Source organism: Ictalurus punctatus, chromosome 23, assembly GCF_001660625.3.
Source record: "Ictalurus punctatus breed USDA103 chromosome 23, Coco_2.0, whole genome shotgun sequence".
Taxonomy (NCBI): Eukaryota; Metazoa; Chordata; class Actinopteri; order Siluriformes; family Ictaluridae; genus Ictalurus; species Ictalurus punctatus.
The window spans coordinates 9,740,001-9,760,000 of record NC_030438.2 but is presented as its reverse complement, the minus strand read 5'-3'; the positions used below and the strand labels follow the sequence as shown (position 1 = coordinate 9,760,000).

The following is a 20,000-nucleotide window of genomic DNA, read 5'->3' as shown; positions in this document are numbered from 1 at the left end:
CACACTCACTCACACTGCACTCACACTGCACTAACACTCACTCACACTCACTCACACTCACTCACACTGCACTCACACTCACTCACACTGCACTCACACTCACTCACACTCACTCACACTGCACTCACACTGCACTAACACTCACTCACACTCACTCACACTCACTCACACTGCACTCACACTCACTCACACTGCACTCACACGCACTCACACTCACTCACTCACACTGCACTCACACTCACTCACACTCACTCACACTGCACTCACACTGCACTAACACTCACTCACACTCACTCACACTCACTCACACTGCACTCACACTCACTCACACTGCACTCACACTCACTCACACTCACTCACTCACACTGCACTCACACTCACTCACACTCACTAACACTCACTCACACTGCACTCACACTCACTCACACTCACTCACACTGCACTCACACTCACTCACACTCACTCACACTGCACTCACACTCACTCACACCCACTCACACTGCACTCACACTCACTCACACTGCACTCACACTCACTCACACTGCACTCACACTCACTCACACTGCACTCACACTCACTCACACTCACTCACTCACACTGCACTCACACTGCACTAACACTCACTCACACTCACTCACACTCACTCACACTCACTCACACTGCACTCACACTCACTCACTCACACTGCACTCACACTCACTCACACTGCACTCACACTGCACTAACACTCACTCACACTCACTCACACTCACTCACACTGCACTCACACTCACTCACACTGCACTCACACTCACTCACACTCACTCACTCACACTGCACTCACACTCACTCACACTCACTCACACTGCACTCACACTCACTCACACCCACTCACACTGCACTCACACTCACTCACACTGCACTCACACTCACTCACACTGCACTCACACTGCACTAACACTCACTCACACTCACTCACACTCACTCACACTGCACTCACACTCACTCACACTGCACTCACACTCACTCACACTCACTCACACTGCACTCACACTGCACTAACACTCACTCACACTCACTCACACTCACTCACACTGCACTCACACTCACTCACACTGCACTCACACTCACTCACTCACACTGCACTCACACTCACTCACACTCACTCACACTGCACTCACACTGCACTAACACTCACTCACACTCACTCACACTCACTCACACTGCACTCACACTCACTCACACTGCACTCACACTCACTCACACTCACTCACTCACACTGCACTCACACTCACTCACACTCACTAACACTCACTCACACTGCACTCACACTCACTCACACTGCACTCACACTCACTCACACTCACTCACACTGCACTCACACTCACTCACACCCACTCACACTGCACTCACACTCACTCACACTGCACTCACACTCACTCACACTGCACTCACACTCACTCCACTCACACTCACTCACACTCACTCACACTGCACTCACACTCACACTGCACTCACACTCACTCACACTGCACTCACACTTCCTCACACTGCACTCACACTGCACTCACACTCACACTTCCTCACACTGCACTCACACTCATTCACACCCACTCACTCACACTGCACTCACACCCACTCACACTGCACTCACTCACTCACACTGCACTCACACTCCCTCACACTGCACTCACACTCACTCACACTGCACTCACACTCACCCACACTGCACTCACACTCACTCACACTCCCTCACACTGCACTCACACCCACTCACACTGCACTTGCACTGCACTCGCACTCACTCACACTCACTCACACTGCACTCACACTCACTCACACTCACTCACACTGCACTCACACTCCCTCACACTGCACTCACACTCCCTCACACTCCCTCACACTCACTCACACTTCCTCACTCACTCACACTTCCTCACTCACTCACACTGCACTCACACTCATTCACACCCACTCACTCACACTGCACTCACACTGCACTCACTCCCTCACACTGCACTCACACTCACTCACACTGCACTCACACTCACCCACACTGCACTCACACTCCCTCACACTCCCTCACACTGCACTCACACTCCCTCACACTGCACTCACACTGCACTCACACTCACTCACAATGCACTCACACTGCACTCACACGCACTCACACTGCACTCACACTCACTCACACTCACTCACACTCACTCACACTGCACTTGCACTGCACTCGCACTCACTCACACTCACTCACACTGCACTCACACTGCACTCACTCACTCACACTGCACTCACACTCCCTCACACTGCACTCACACTCACTCACACTGCACTCACACTCACCCACACTGCACTCACACTCACTCACACTCCCTCACACTCCCTCACACTGCACTCACACTCACTCACACTGCACTCACACTGCACTCACACTCACTCACACTCACTCACACTGCACTTGCACTGCACTCGCACTCACTCACACTCACTCACACTGCACTCACACTGCACTCACACTCCCTCACACTGCACTCACACTCACTCACACACACTCACTCACACTCACTCACACTCACTCACACTCCCTCACACTGCACTCACACCCACTCACACTGCACTCACACTCACTCACACTCCCTCACACTGAACTCACACTCCCTCACACTGCACTCACACCCACTCACACTGCACTCACACTGCACTCACACTCACTCACACTCACTCACACTGCACTCACACTCACTCACACTGCACTCACAGTCACTCACACTCACTCACACTGCACTCACACTGCACTCACACTCACACTGCACTCACACTCACTCACACTGCACTCACACTCCCTCACACTGCACTCACACTCACTCACACTTCCTCACACTGCACTCACACTGCACTCACACTCACACTTCCTCACACTGCACTCACACTCACTCACACTGCACTCACACTCACACTGCACTCACACTGCACTCACACTCACTCACACTTCCTCACTCACTCACACTGCACTCACACTCATTCACACCCACTCACTCACACTGCACTCACACCCACTCACACTGCACTCACTCACTCACACTGCACTCACACTCCCTCACACTGCACTCACACTCACTCACACTGCACTCACACTCACCCACACTGCACTCACACTCCCTCACACTGCACTCACACTCACTCACACTCACTCACACTGCACTCACACTGCACTCACACTCACTCACAATGCACTCACACTGCACTCACACGCACTCACACTGCACTCACACGCACTCACACTGCACTCACACTCACTCACACTGCACTCACACCCACTCACACTGCACTTGCACTGCACTCGCACTCACTCACACTCACTCACACTGCACTCACACCCACTCACACTGCACTTGCACTGCACTCACACTGCACTCACACTCCCTCACACTGCACTCACACTCCCTCACACTGCACTCACACTCACTCACACTTCCTCACTCACTCACACTTCCTCACTCACTCACACTGCACTCACACTCATTCACACCCACTCACTCACACTGCACTCACTCACTCACACTGCACTCACACTCCCTCACACTGCACTCACACTGCACTCACACTCACCCACACTGCACTCACACTCACTCACACTCCCTCACACTGCACTCACACTCCCTCACACTGCACTCACACTGCACTCACACTCACTCTGCACTCACATGCACTCACACTGCACTCACACTCACTCACACTGCACTCACACCCACTCACACTGCACTCGCACTCACTCACACTCACTCACACTGCACTCACACTCACTCACCCTCACTCACACTGCACTCACACTCCCTCACACTGCACTCACACTCACTCACACTCACTCACACTGCACTCACACTCACTCACACCCACTCACACTCCCTCACACTGCACTCACACCCACTCACACTGCACTCACACTTCCTCACACTGCACTCACACTCACTCACACTCCCTCACACTGCACTCACACTGCACTCACACTCACTCACACTCACTCACACTGCACTCACACTCACTCACACTCACTCACACTGCACTCACACTGCACTCACACTCACTCACACTGCACTCACACTGCACTCACACTTCCTCACACTGCACTCACACTGCACTCACACTCACACTGCACTCACACTGCACTCACACTCACTCACACTGCACTTACACTTCCTCACACTTCCTCACACTGCACTCACACTCACACTGCACTCACACTGCACTCACACTTCCTCACACTGCACTCACACTCACTCACACTGCACTCACACTTCCTCACACTGCACTCACACTTCCTCACACTTCCTCACACTCACTCACATTGCACTCACACCCACTCACACTGCACTCACTCACTCAGACTGCACTCACACTGCACTCACACTTCCTCACACTTCCTCACTCACTCACACTGCACTCACACTCATTCACACCGCACTCACACTCACTCACACTGCACTCACACTGCACTCACACTCATTCACACCCACACACACTGCATTCACACTGCACTCACACCACACTCACTCACTCACACTGCACTCACACTCACTCCCTCACACTGCACTCACACTCACTCACACTGCACTCACACTCACCCACACTGCACTCACACTCACTCACACTCCCTCACACTGCACTCACACTCACTCACACCCACTCACACACTTCCTCACACTGCACTCACACTGCACTCACAATGCACTCACCCCCACTCACACTTCCTCACACTGCACTCACACTGCACTCACTCACTCAGACTGCACTCACACTCCCTCACACTGCACTCACACTGCACTCACACTTCCTCACACTGCACTCACACTGCACTCACTCACTCAGACTGCACTCACACTGCACTCACACTTCCTCACACTGCACTCACACTGCATTCACACCCACTCACACTTCCTCACACTGCACTCTCACTCACTCAGACTGCACTCACACTGCGCTCATACTTCCTCACACTGCACTCACACTCACTCAGACTTCTTCACACTGCACTCACACTCACTCACACTGCACTCACATTCACTCAAACTTCCTCACACTGCACTCACACTGCACTCACACTTCCTCACACTGCACTCACACTGCACTCACACTCACTCACTCACACTGCACTCACACTCCCTCACACTGCACTCACACTCCCTCACACTGCACTCACACTTACTCACACTGCACTCACACTTACTCACACTCACACTGTACTTACACCCACTCACACTGCACTCACACTCACAGTCCTTCACACTGCAGCTGCAGGTGTTCATTCAGTCTGATTTCAGTGTTAATGTTTAAAAAGGTTAGAGATGAGGTTTAAAAAGAAAGACAGGGAGGAAGTGTACAGTTCTGTACGGAAGTAAAGGTTTGCTGCTCAGCAGGTTGAAGGAGATTCCACACAGAGCAGGTTCTTCACATCACCATTCCTCGTTCCTCACACACCCTGATGAACCTCATAACACACACACACACACACACACATACACACACACCCTGATGAACCGCAAAACTCAGACACACACACCCTGATGAACCTCATAACACACACACACACACACACACACACACATACACACACACCCTGATGAACCGCAAAACTCAGACACACACACACCCTGATGAACCTCATAACACACACACACACACGCACACACACACACACACACACACACACACACACACACACCTGATATCTCACAGCTGAATCAGCATTAAGCATATAATATTGTTTATATAGTAACAGCTCATTCACAGGGACTTGTTTCTGTAATGAGACGTTTATTTCACTCCTGATTTATTTATGGAAGGAGTCTCCAGTGTCAGCACTTTGTAACAGTCAAAGGTAAAGCTGTAACTGACATCTTCAGGACAGAGGACTTCATGTGCTATAACGTAAATGACAACAGGAACAAACTCGCTTCACCAACATTCCACAACATTAAATGTAACTAAAAAGGGATAAAAATATTCCTTCATACGGTCAGATCCAAACCAGAGAAACACTCAACACCTTACAGATCTGAGGAACACTGAAACTAACACATAAACACAAACACAAACACAGTGAGATAATGAGGACCAATTACACACAGGTGAGAGTGATTAGTGGTAACCATGGTAACAGTGCAGCGTTCTGGTGATGGGGACCTCTAGTGGTGAAATGTAGGATTGTCCAGCGAGACATGATTAACTGATTACAAATAAATATTAATTAAACATTAATAAAAAGTAATAACTGAATAAATGGATTAATTTAATAACTTTAAATAACAAATAAATAAATAAATAAATAAATGTATATTTCATGATGTATATACAGTATGTATATTATAAATGCAAAATGATTCTACTGTATATTAACGAGTTTAATCCTATTTATCTCCCTCTCTATACAAGCAAACCACGTGACTAATGCAGAAAGGCTTCCTCAAGGGTTCCTCAAGGGTCTCCTAAAAAGGTTTTAGGTTAAACCTTTACATGTTCCTCTTAGTAAACACTCTGTATAACTTACTAAAGGTTTTTTAAATTGTTCCTGTGAGTAAACCCTTAAAGGTTCTATGGAGAACCCAACGACAAAGTGTGTCCTGTAACTAAAGCCTCGTTACAAACTGAAGAACCCTAAAGCCCAGGGGTCTAGGCTTCTAAGGTTCTAGATGTAACCATTTTCTATATTCGGGGAACTTATTTGGAAACTCTGAAAAGTTTAAAGGGCGTGTCATTGAGTTCATACACACGTTAACACACGCCCACTTATCCTACCAAAACCACGCCCATCACCCTGTGGCTTTAACATGTGCTAGAATTTTGAACCAGTACACAAGCACATGCACATGCACACACACACACACACACACACACACACACACAGAAGTGTGGTCAGAACATCTCACGCTATGTGTTTGTTATAACAGTGTAATGTGTGCTAGAAGGCAGAGAGCAGGAGAAGGTTCGGGGTAAGGTTCCGGACTCACCGCCCACATCATGGATCTGAACACCGCGTCCAGCAGCAGCAGCTTGCAGGGTTCCGCTACAGTTCCGGGAAGAGCAGGAACTCGGAAATAAGACAGCGCTAATGCTAACAACACTGAGGAGAAAAGCAGCAAGCGCATCCTGATCATCATACCGCTTTCTCTCTCTCTCTCTCTCTCTCTCTCTCTCTCTCTCTCTCTCACACACACACACTCACACACACACTCTCTGCTCTCTGCGTGTGTGATTCTCCTCCGTGTGACATGGATTACATTATCACACCACCTTTTAAAATAAAAGTCCTGCTGGAAGACCCAAAGCTGCGAAACTCCCTCCTTCAGGTCATACACACTACACACCTCACACAACACACTACACTCAATACACTCAATACACAACCCCACACCATACACACAACACACTACACATAACCCCACACCATACACACTACACACAATACACAACCCCACACCATACACACAACACACTACACACAACCCCACACCATACACACAACACACTACACACAACCCCACACCATACACACTACACACAATACACAACCCCACACCATACACACAACACACTACACACAACCCCACACCATACACACTACACACTATACACAACCCCACACCATACACACAACACACTACACACAACCCCACACCATACACACTACACACAATACACAACCCCACACCATACACACAACACACTACACACAACCCCACACCATACACACTACACACAATACACAACCCCACACCATACACACAACACACTACACACAATCCCACACCATACACACAACACACTACACACAACCCCACACCATACACACTACACACAACCCCACACCATACACACAACACACTACACACAATCCCACACCATACACACAACACACTACACACAACCCCACACCATACACACTACACACAATACACAACCCCACACCATACACACAACACACTACACACAACCCCACACCATACACACTACACACAATACACAACCCCACACCATACACACAACACACTACACACAACCCCACACCATACACACTACACACTACACACAACCCCACACCATACACACTACACACAATACACAACCCCACACCATACACACAACACACTACACACAATCCCACACCATACACACTACACACAATACACAACCCCACACCATACACACAACACACTACACACAACCCCACACCATACACACTACACACAATACACAACCCCACACCATACGCACAACACACTACACACAACGCACTACACACAACACAATACACAACCCCACACCATACACACAACACACTACACACAACCCCACACCATACACACAACACACTACACACAACCCCACACCATACACACTACACACAATACACAACCCCACACCATACACACAACACACTACACACAACCCCACACCATACACACTACACACAATACACAACCCCACACCATACACACAACACACTACACACAATCCCACACCATACACACTACACACAATACACAACCCCACACCATACACACAACACACTACACACAACCCCACACCATACACACTACACACAACCCCACACCATACACACTACACACAATACACAACCCCACACCATACACACAACACACTACACACAACCCCACACCATACACACAACACACTACACACAACCCCACACCATACACACTACACACAATACACAACCCCACACCATACACACAACACACTACACACAACCCCACACCATACACACAACACACTACACACAACCCCACACCATACACAATACACAACCCCACACCATACACACTACACACAATACACAACCCCACACCATACACACAACACACTACACACAACCCCACACCATACACAATACACAACCCCACACCATACACACTACACACAATACACAACCCCACACCATACACACAACACACTACACACAACCCCACACCATACACACAACACACTACACACAACCCCACACCATACACACTACACACAACCCCACACCATACACACTACACACAATACACAACCCCACACCATACACACAACACACTACACACAACCCCACACCATACACACTACACACAATACACAACCCCACACCATACACACAACACACTACACACAACCCCACACCATACACACAACACACTACACACAACCCCACACCATACACACTACACACAATACACAACCCCACACCATACACACAACACACTACACACAACCCCACACCATACACACTACACACTATACACAACCCCACACCATACACACAACACACTACACACAACCCCACACCATACACACTACACACAATACACAACCCCACACCATACACACTACACATAATACACAACACACTACACACAACCCCACACCATACACACTACACACAATACACAACCCCACACCATACACACAACACACTACACACAACCCCACACCATACACACTACACACAATACACAACCCCACACCATACGCACAACACACTACACACAACGCACTACACACAACACAATACACAACCCCACACCATACACACAATACACAACACACTACACACAATACACAATCCCACACCATACACACAACACAATACACACAATACACAACCCCACACCATACGCACAACACACTACACACAACCCCACACCATACGCACAACACACTACACACAACCCCACACCATACACACTACACACAATACACAACCCCACACCATACACACAACACACTACACACAACCCCACACCATACACACTACACACTACACACAATACACAACCCCACACCATACACACAACACACTACACACAACCCCACACCATACACACTACACACAATACACAACCCCACACCATACGCACAACACACTACACACAACGCACTACACACAACACAATACACAACCCCACACCATACACACAATACACAACACAATACACACAATACACAACCCCACACCACACACAACACACTACACACAATACACAACCCCACACCATACACTCAACACACTACACACAACACACAATACACAATACACAACCCCACACCACACACTACACACCACACACCACACACTACACACAATGCACTACACACAACACAATACACAACCCCACACCATACACACAACACACTACACACAACACACTACGCACAACGCATTACACACAATACACAACCCCATACCATACACACAATGCACTACATACAACACATTACACACCATACACACAATACACAACCCCACACCATACGCACAACACACTACACACAACCCCACACCATATGCGCAACACACTACACACAACCCCACACCATACACACAACACACTATACATAATACACAACCCCACACCATACACACAATACACTACACAATACACAACCCCACACAACACACTACACAACCCTACACACTAAACTCAACACACTACACAACCCCAAACACTACACACAACACACTACACAACCCCATACAGTGCTGTGTTGTACATGTGTTTGTGTATATCTCACACTAAATAGTTTTAGATCTATACAACATAAAACAAAGGCAACCTGACTAAACACACAATACAGTTTTATTATTTTATTTATATTGAATCAAAAATAAAGTTATCCAACACCTATCACCCATGTGAAAAACTAATTGCCCCCTTAAACTTAAAATCTGACTGTGCCACATTTAACAGCAACAATTGCAACCAAATGCTTCTGATAACTGGAGATCAGTCTCTCACGTACTTCTAGGACTAGGACCTACTCCTACTCTTTGGATCATTGTCTCGCTGCATAATCCAGTCGCGCTTGAGTTTAAAATTACGGACTGAACACTGTGCTAAACATGGTACTGAACATTTGTCTTGGTTTGATGTGTTTTATTTGGTTTGAGTTTAATGTAAAGTCTCAGGTGATACACACTGATCCCGTTGTTAACTAAATAGGAGACTTTTGTTTTGAAGGTTTTCCAGCAGCACATGGAGTTTTTTATGTGTAAAGGAATGTGCAGTGACCTTTAGAATAGAGCAGAATAATCACACACACACACACACACACACACACACACACACACACACACACACTGAGCTCTAAATCCACTCACAGTTCTCTGGCTGCACTACAGGGGTATTAGGGGTGTGAGATAATCGCTTTTAACCCCCCAGAGCATTTTACACACTGCAGCTTTAATTTTAGATTAAAAGAAAAATCTAGACTGTAGAATTTATCGAGACCCTAGATGTGACCAATACACCCTGCGTAAAGGATTCTTTCAGGGTTCAGGGTTCTTCTCTTCCTAAAGAAGCCTTTCTAACAGGTAAACCCTTTCTAACAGGTAAACACTCTGGTGTAGGGTTCTATATTGAAGGGTCCCCCCATGGACACCCTGATGAACGTTTATGGTTCTGTGGATGTATCATTGTAAGAATGTACAGCTAGTTTGGGATTTAATCTGCATGGACAGAAGAGTTCCCCAGAGGGTGCGAACAGCTGAGTTTATCATCTGCACTGAGCTCCCTGACCTGCAGTCCATCTACAACAAGCAGTGTGGGACCAAGGTCAGGAAGATAATGAAGGACCTCAGACATCCCAACAATTGACTGTTCTCTCTGTTACGGTCAGGGAAACGTTTCTGTTCCCTGAAGGCACACAGAGAGAATGAGGAGGAGCTTTTTCCCCACAAGTGATTCGTGCCTTCAACCAGGGGAACACCAAGGACTAGAACTGGACTAGAACTAGACTCACACATACAACCTCCACTACCTCATCCTGCTTGTATTACATTTTTACATCTGTACATTCACTCACATGGTATTTTGCACTCCCTACAATTTGCACATGTACAGTTATTATTTATACATATTTCTACTTTCTATTCCATTTACTATATTATAATTGTAATTTTGTATTAAATTCTAAATTGTAATTTTTTCTATTCATATATTCTAGTTTTATTCTATTTTATATTATGTAATTTATTATATTTTTTATCTTTATGATATTTTATTTTATTCTCTTTTATATATCGCTGTGGTCGTAAAAAGAATTTCACTGCGTGTCATATATGCATTGTTATGTGTGAGAGGAATAAAATTTGATTTGATTTGCATTTATTTGTGAAATCAGATGATTGTAGTTAGAATAAAGTTCACTAGGTGGCGCGCTTGTCCTTTACTGAAACGCATGACGCTCACCAATGTCACGTGCTTATATTAAATGAGTTTTAAAATGAAAATAAAAGATAATGATATGAAATTAAATGTCTCTGTGTCTGTAAGCTGAAACGTTTGGTTTTAATTTTAGTTTTTAAATATAAACTAAAAGTATTTTTAAAGGAATGAAGCAGAGAAAATGGACTTCAGGATCTGAGGCTGTTTCCTCTTTAAATTTGTGGCTGTGCACATCTGTGTAGACATGACGCCCAGCTGCAGCTGCACAGAAAGTAGGGCAGACACCAATGTGTGTGTGTGTGTGTGTGTGTGTGTGTGTGTGTGTGTGTGTGTGTGTGTGAGTGTGTGTGAGGTTTGGAACGTGAGGGACATGAGCTGTCTTGTCTGCTTTTGATGAAATTCCTCTGTACTGGAAGCTGAACAACTTCATTCAGCATAAATGTTCAACTTATTTCTCTAAAAGTCTTTCATCTAGAAGGAAGTCTTTAATTTCCTTCCAAACACGTGACCAAACACTGCAAAAATACAGTAGAATTAATTTCCTTTTCCTCTGCCCAAGAAACTCTATGCCTTATTACACATGGATCTATGAATATACATTAATATTCAAAATGGGAAACGCCCACGTGTAATGATTTGCATATCACTTGTGATTCTGAACCACTGAGTTTATTTAGTGACGTCATAACTGCATATTTACATTCGATTACTGAATGATCTCAAACCTTCATAAATCATCTGGAAAAACAAAAACGGTGTTATTTAGAAGCTGTGCTGGTAGATTTAAGATGTTTATTTGTAAATGATTTTGTACCCAGTTGTTCCAGCTGTGCTGAAACTGAAAGAGCCAAACATCTGTTCATAAAAACTCACATTATTTCTGATAACATGAGAAACTTTATCTCATTTACTCTGAACATGTTACTGAACACAGTACTGAACACATTTCCAGGTGTTGAACACAGTGCTGAACACAATTCCAGGTGCTGAACACAGTGCTGAACACAATTCCAGGTGTTGAACACAGCGCTGAACACATTTCCAGGTGTTGAACACAGCGCTGAACACAGTGCTGAACACAGTTCCAGGTGTTGAACACAGTGCTGAACACAGTGCTGAACACAGTACTGAACACAGCGCTGAACACAGTGCTGAACACAGTTCCAGGTGTTGAACACAGTACTGAACACAGTGCTGAACACAGTGCTGAACACAGTGCTGAACACATTTCCAGGTGTTGAACACAGCGCTGAACACAGTGCTGAACACAGTGCTGAACACATTTCCAGGTGTTGAACACAGTGCTGAACACAGTGCTGAACACATTTCCAGGTGTTGAACAGTTCTGAACACAGTGCTGAACACATTTCCAGGTGTTGAACACAGTTCTGAACACAGTGCTGAACACAGTGTTGAATATGGTGTTGAACACAGTACTGAACACAGTGCTGAATATGATGCTGAACACAGTGCTGAACACAGTGTTGAATATGGTGTTGAACACAGTACTGAACACAGTGCTGAATATGATGCTGAACACAGTGCTGAATACAGTGTTGAACACAGTTCGAGGTGTTGAACACAGTGTTGAACACAGTTCCAGGTGTTGAACACAGTACTGAACACAATGCTGAACACAGTACTGAACACAGTTCCGGGTGCTGAACACAGTGCTAAACACAGTGCTGAACACAATTCCAGGTGTTGAACACAGCGCTGAACACAGTACTGAACACAGTTCCAGGTGTTGAACACAGTGCTAAACACAGTGCTGAACACAGTTCCAGGTGTTGAACACAGTGCTGAACAGAGTACTGAACACAGTTCCAGGTGTTGAACACAGTGCTAAACACAGTGCTGAACACAGTTCCAGGTGTTGAACACAGTGCTGAACAGAGTACTGAACACAGTTCCGGGTGCTGAACACAGTGCTAAACACAGTACTGAACACAGTTCCAGGTGTTGAACACAGTGCTGAACAGAGTACTGAACACAGTTCCGGGTGCTGAACACAGTGCTAAACACAGTACTGAACACAATTCCAGGTGTTGAACACAGTGCTGAACACAGTACTGAACACAATTCCAGGTGTTGAACACAGTGCTGAACAGAGTACTGAACACAGTTCCGGGTGCTGAACACAGTGCTAAACACAGTACTGAACACAATTCCAGGTGTTGAACACAGTGCTGAACACAGTACTGAACACAGTTCCGGGTGTTGAACACAGTGCTGAACACAGTGCTGAACACAATTCCAGGTGTTGAACACAGTGCTGAACAGAGTACTGAACACAGTTCCGGGTGCTGAACACAGTGCTGAACACAGTGCTAAACACAGTGCTGAACACAATTCCAGGTGTTGAACACAGCGCTGAACACAGTACTGAACACAGTTCCAGGTGTTGAACACAGTGCTGAACACAGCGCAGAACACAGTGCTGAACACAGTTCCGGGTGCTGAACACAGTGCTAAACACAGTGCTGAACACAGTTCCAGGTGTTTAACACAGTGCTGAACACAGTTCCAGGTGTTGAACACAGTGCTGAACACAATTCCAGGTGTTGAACACAGCGCTGAACACAGTGCTGAACACAGTTCCAGGTGTTGAACACAGTGCTGAACACAGTTCCAGGTGTTTAACACAGTGCTGAACACAGTTCCAGGTGTTGAACACAGTGCTGAACACAATTCCAGGTGTTGAACACAGTGCTGAACACAATGTTGAACACAGTACTGAACACAGCGCTGAACACAGTACTGAACACAATTCCAGGTGTTGAACACAGCGCTGAACACAGTGCTGAACACAGTTCCAGGTGTTGAACACAGTGCTGAACACAGTGCTGAACACAGTGCTGAACACAATTCCAGGTGTTGAACACAGCGCTGAACACAGTGCTGAACACAGTTCCAGGTGTTGAACACAGTGCTGAACACAGTGCTGAACACAGTTCCAGGTGTTTAACACAGTGCTGAACACAGTTCCAGGTGTTGAACACAGTGCTGAACACAATTCCAGGTGTTGAACACAGCGCTGAACACAGTGCTGAACACAGTTCCAGGTGTTGAACACAGTGCTGAACACAGTTCCAGGTGTTTAACACAGTGCTGAACACAGTTCCAGGTGTTGAACACAGTGCTGAACACAATTCCGGTTGTTGAACACAGTGCTGAACACAGTGCTGAACACAGTTCCAGGTGTTGAACACAGTGCTGAACACAGTTCCAGGTGTTTAACACAGTGCTGAACACAGTTCCAGGTGTTGAACACAGTGCTGAACACAATTCCGGTTGTTGAACACAGTGCTGAACACAGTGCTGAACACAATTCCAGGTGTTGAACACAGCGCTGAACACAGTGCTGAACACAGTTCCAGGTGTTGAACACAGTGCTGAACACAGTTCCAGGTGTTTAACACAGTGCTGAACACAGTTCCAGGTGTTGAACACAGTGCTGAACACAATTCCGGTTGTTGAACACAGTGCTGAACACAGTGCTGAACACAATTCCAGGTGTTGAACACAGCGCTGAACACAGTGCTGAACACAGTTCCAGGTGTTGAACACAGTGCTGAACACAGTGCTGAACACAGTTCCAGGTGTTTAACACAGTGCTGAACACAGTTCCAGGTGTTGAACACAGTGCTGAACACAATTCCAGGTGTTGAACACAGCGCTGAACACAGTGCTGAACACAGTTCCAGGTGTTGAACACAGTGCTGAACACAGTTCCAGGTGTTTAACACAGTGCTGAACACAGTTCCAGGTGTTGAACACAGTGCTGAACACAATTCCGGTTGTTGAACACAGTGCTGAACACAATGTTGAACACAGTACTGAACACAGCGCTGAACACAGTACTGAACACAATTCCAGGTGTTGAACACAGCGCTGAACACAGTGCTGAACACAGTTCCAGGTGTTGAACACAGTGCTGAACACAGTGCTGAACACAGTGCTGAACACAATTCCAGGTGTTGAACACAGTGCTGAACACAGTACTGAACACAGTGCCCGATGTTGAACACAGTTCTGAACACAGTGTTGAATATGGTATTGAACACAGTGCTGAACACAGTGCTGAACACAGTTCCAGGTGTTGAACACAGTGCTGAACACAATTCCAGGTGTTGAACACAGCGCTGAACACAGTGCTGAACACAGTTCCAGGTGTTGAACACAGTGCTGAACACAGTGCTGAACACAGTTCCAGGTGTTGAACACAGTGCTGAACACAGTACTGAACACAGTTCCGGGTGCTGAACACAGTGCTAAACACAGTGCTGAACACAATTCAGGTGTTGAACACAGTGCTGAACACAGTGCTGAACACAATTCCAGGTGTTGAACACAGTGCTGAACACAGTACTGAACACAGTGCCCGGTGTTGAACACAGTTCTGAACACAGTGTTGAATATGGTATTGAACACAGTGCTGAACACAGTGCTGAAAAACTGTGCTCCCTTTCACACATACACACAGCCAGTTTAAAGTTGTTCGGTGTTTTTAGTGTTAAAATATAAAGAAAATGTTATAAATGTGAGTTCGCTGTGCTCCGGTGTTACCCGTGTCTTCTCTGTGGCTGTTAGTGTACAAAGCTCAGTAATTAAGGTTCTGAGTTCATGACCAAAGAGTAGCTCTGTAATAAACCTGTAATAATAAAGACAACACACGTGCTTTAACAGTTATATTTTCCTCTTATTAATATTTTGGTAGGTGAATCACATTTACATCTTCTTTTCTACTGTAGGTTTGGGTACATAATAATGATAATAATAATAATAATGATAATAATAATAATAATGATAATAATAATAATAATAATAATAATAATAATAATAATAGATGGCATGGTGGGACAGTGTTATCAACTCACAGCTCCAGGGTTCGATCCTGAGCTCAGGTAAAGATCCGGTCTGTCTCATCTGGGTTCTCCAGGTTCCTCCCAAAAACATGTGAATAGGTGGACTAGTAACTCTTGAACATTATTATTCCCAGTCTATGTGCTGAGCAGAAATCTCTTCATTAAAATTTTTTATTTTTTTTTAATTCAGTCACTGAAGTTAAATATCTAAATAGCGGTAAGTTTACGGTAAGTTCTGTTTCGTGTGTGTTGTGAGGAGGATCTACTCGGGATTTTACGGTACCTGTGGGCTCCTCTGCCCCCCCACGCGCACTGCCACATAATTGACATGGCGGAATCCCGCAGTCGGTCCACTGTGGACGGAGCCGCTCGGGGATGACTATTAATTCAGTTTCAGTCACAGAGGACTTACACGTGGATTAGCGAGAGATTTGCTGAAGTTAAAGTAAGTAAAGTATGTGTGTATGTGGACAGTTAGAGAGGCTGCGTGTGCTGTGGAGGAGGTTAGGAGCTGTGAGGAACATTTGGGGGAAAAGTTGAAAGAGAGGAAAGAGGAGAGGAAAGAGGAGAAGACGCCGGTTCATTGCTCGGCTGGAGAAACGGAAGTTTCGGAGTGGATGGAAATCGAAACCTAAGCCATTATTCCACTCCAATCCTTTATACGCGGCCGGGCTTGTTCTTTATGCTTCTGTGTATTAAGTGTGTGTGTGTTGTGTGTGTATTAAGTGTGTGTGTGTGTTTTCACACTGAGCTCCATGGCGTCTGGAGCTGGTTTTTGGGTTTTATTCTCTCTCTCTCGCTCTCTTCTCCTTTTCTCCGCTATTATATTTCTCACTTTTCACTTTAGAAACCTTTTATAAACGGGTTGATTTCCGGTAGCTCTGATCACCACACAGTTGAGGACTTTCTGAAAAGTTCGGACTTTTTGCCCGTCCGGAAAGTTCTGGAAAGTTCTGGCCTGGATTCATCTCCTAACACATACTCCTAACACAACTCTGTAACGCTCTTAATCGACTCTGTGGCGCTATATTAAAACTGCAGAGCAGATTTCCAACAAAAAATGCAGCGGATTTTTTTTTTATAAGTGACACGTCAAAGCAAACCAGCGATGGCATGATGCCAACAATTCAGAACCGCGATCCAGTACAGAAAGTCCAGTTCTACCGCTAGAGCTTTCCATCTAATCAACATAAACACCCTGAACAGTTTACTGTGTACAGTCTGTTTCACTACAGTTTTTATTCCTCCAGATCAGATTGTCTAATTGATTTATCAGACTTTAGTGACGTGGACTGCTAGCGTTTTTTCTCTCTCTCTCTTTCTCTCCCTTTTCAGATAAAACTTTGGTGAAGTTTGTGTTCAGGGGAAATTTCACATAAATATCGCAGTGTAACTTTTGATATTTCAAAACTGAATCGTTTTTTTTTTTTTTGCTGAACCGTTTTCAAAAGTTCCAAAGGAAATCTGAGCCCAAATAGATGACGTCACACGGCATTCCAGAGCGAGTGGAAGTGAAGAGCTGCAGTGTGTGGTGTGTGAGTGTGATGGTGGCTCAGGATCCAGCAGCTGCACAATATATCGTGTGTTAATATTCATCATGATGCAGTTCTCCTTCACATTACACATTATCTCCTTTACATTACATCACATGAGCTTCTCAACAGCTCACTATTCCAGGTGTGTGAGTGTGAGCGAGAGAGACTAGGAGAGCTGAAGAAACTGTTTCAGATATTCACAAGCTAAAGGAATACGCTTGGTCAGAAGAACGCAGTGTCTTTAACACACTCGTTGTCTGGAAACGTCTGGACGTTAAAGACACTCATTTCCACAGCTGGAACTAGGCTTCAGATATTTCTTTATTTTCTGCACCTCTATAATGCACATCACATTTTCCATTACACACAGAACTGAACGTAGAGAGTCAGGAACTTTGTTTAATAAATCAGTCCTGAAAAACTTTTTGTAATAGGGATTTTTTTTCTGTAATGAAACACATGATGACAGGATTCCACTTGTTAGTTTTTAAACTAATATATCTATATATATATCGGTATGCAGCACTGTAACATATTCTGCATATTCTACATATTCTAATCCCGCTGCCATACAGTCGCTACTGACTCGGGAATATCGCCAGTCTGTCTGCAGAACTGTGCCGTAAAGGGTTTTAGATGATTAGTGAAGATCGCTGAGGTTGTATTAGCAGTTCAGCACACGGTGTGTGTTTGCATCGTGTACCCGTTTCACCCCGTTCCCCGGCTCTTCCCTGCCCCACAGCACTGCAGATCCTCGTCTGGCCGAACGCGAGGTCTGTGGCGTTCCATTCTTGGCTTGATCTGATATCAGGAATGTCTCATTGGGGCGTACCTCAGCCAGCTATTTATAACGTGGATTTGCTTTGCCACGTTTTTCTCCACAGCGTTTAACTTGGCAACAGCGCACAGATAAGAGGAGAGCGTTATTGCGTCATGGAGCTCATGGCAGCTATTCTTTGTCTTTATCTTTGCTCAGTTACTGTAGCCTGTGTGTGATTTTTCCCTCTTTTCCTGGTTCCACGTTTCACACCTGGTTTACACTCCTCAGCTCTTCTCCTCCCCGAGGCCGAAGCCTCCTCACTCTCTTTGAAGGTTTCTGATGTTATCCACAGACTCATAGAAATGTGAGTGTAGTTTTGCTGATGGCGAGGGACGGTCAGGTGTTGCTCCTCGTCCGTCTCCTTCAGGAACTTCAGCGGGATTATTTTCAGCACGTCTCTGAGCCGAGCCGCTTCGCCAATACGACTCTGTGGGTTTGTGCCGAGTCGCTGTAAATGCCAGTCGCCCCGAAGGCCCACTTTGTGGCTTCAGAGGGATTCGTTTTATGGAAACCTGATGGTGCATTTGGAGAGAATTTAGGAAAGCACTGAGGCTTTTGCATGGTGTCCCGACTGAAA

At 45.8% G+C, this 20,000-nt stretch overlaps 2 protein-coding genes across 2 annotated transcripts in view; one reads left to right on the top strand and one right to left on the bottom strand.

Moving 5' to 3' along the window:
* Nucleotides 1–7,250, bottom strand: part of LOC108261838 (neutral cholesterol ester hydrolase 1) — a 13,539-nt gene extending 6,289 nt beyond the window's left edge. Inside the window, exon 1 of the mRNA XM_017462609.3 lies at nt 6,984–7,250. Coding sequence (XP_017318098.1) covers nt 6,984–7,133 — 150 coding nt within the window. The 5' untranslated portion in view covers nt 7,134–7,250. The remainder of the gene's footprint in view (nt 1–6,983) is intronic.
* A 10,105-nt stretch (nt 7,251–17,355) lies between these two features.
* Nucleotides 17,356–20,000, top strand: part of fndc3bb (fibronectin type III domain containing 3Bb) — a 58,346-nt gene continuing 55,701 nt past the window's right edge. The window contains exon 1 of the mRNA XM_017453568.3: nt 17,356–17,513. The gene's annotated coding sequence lies outside the window, so the exon portion shown is untranslated. The remainder of the gene's footprint in view (nt 17,514–20,000) is intronic.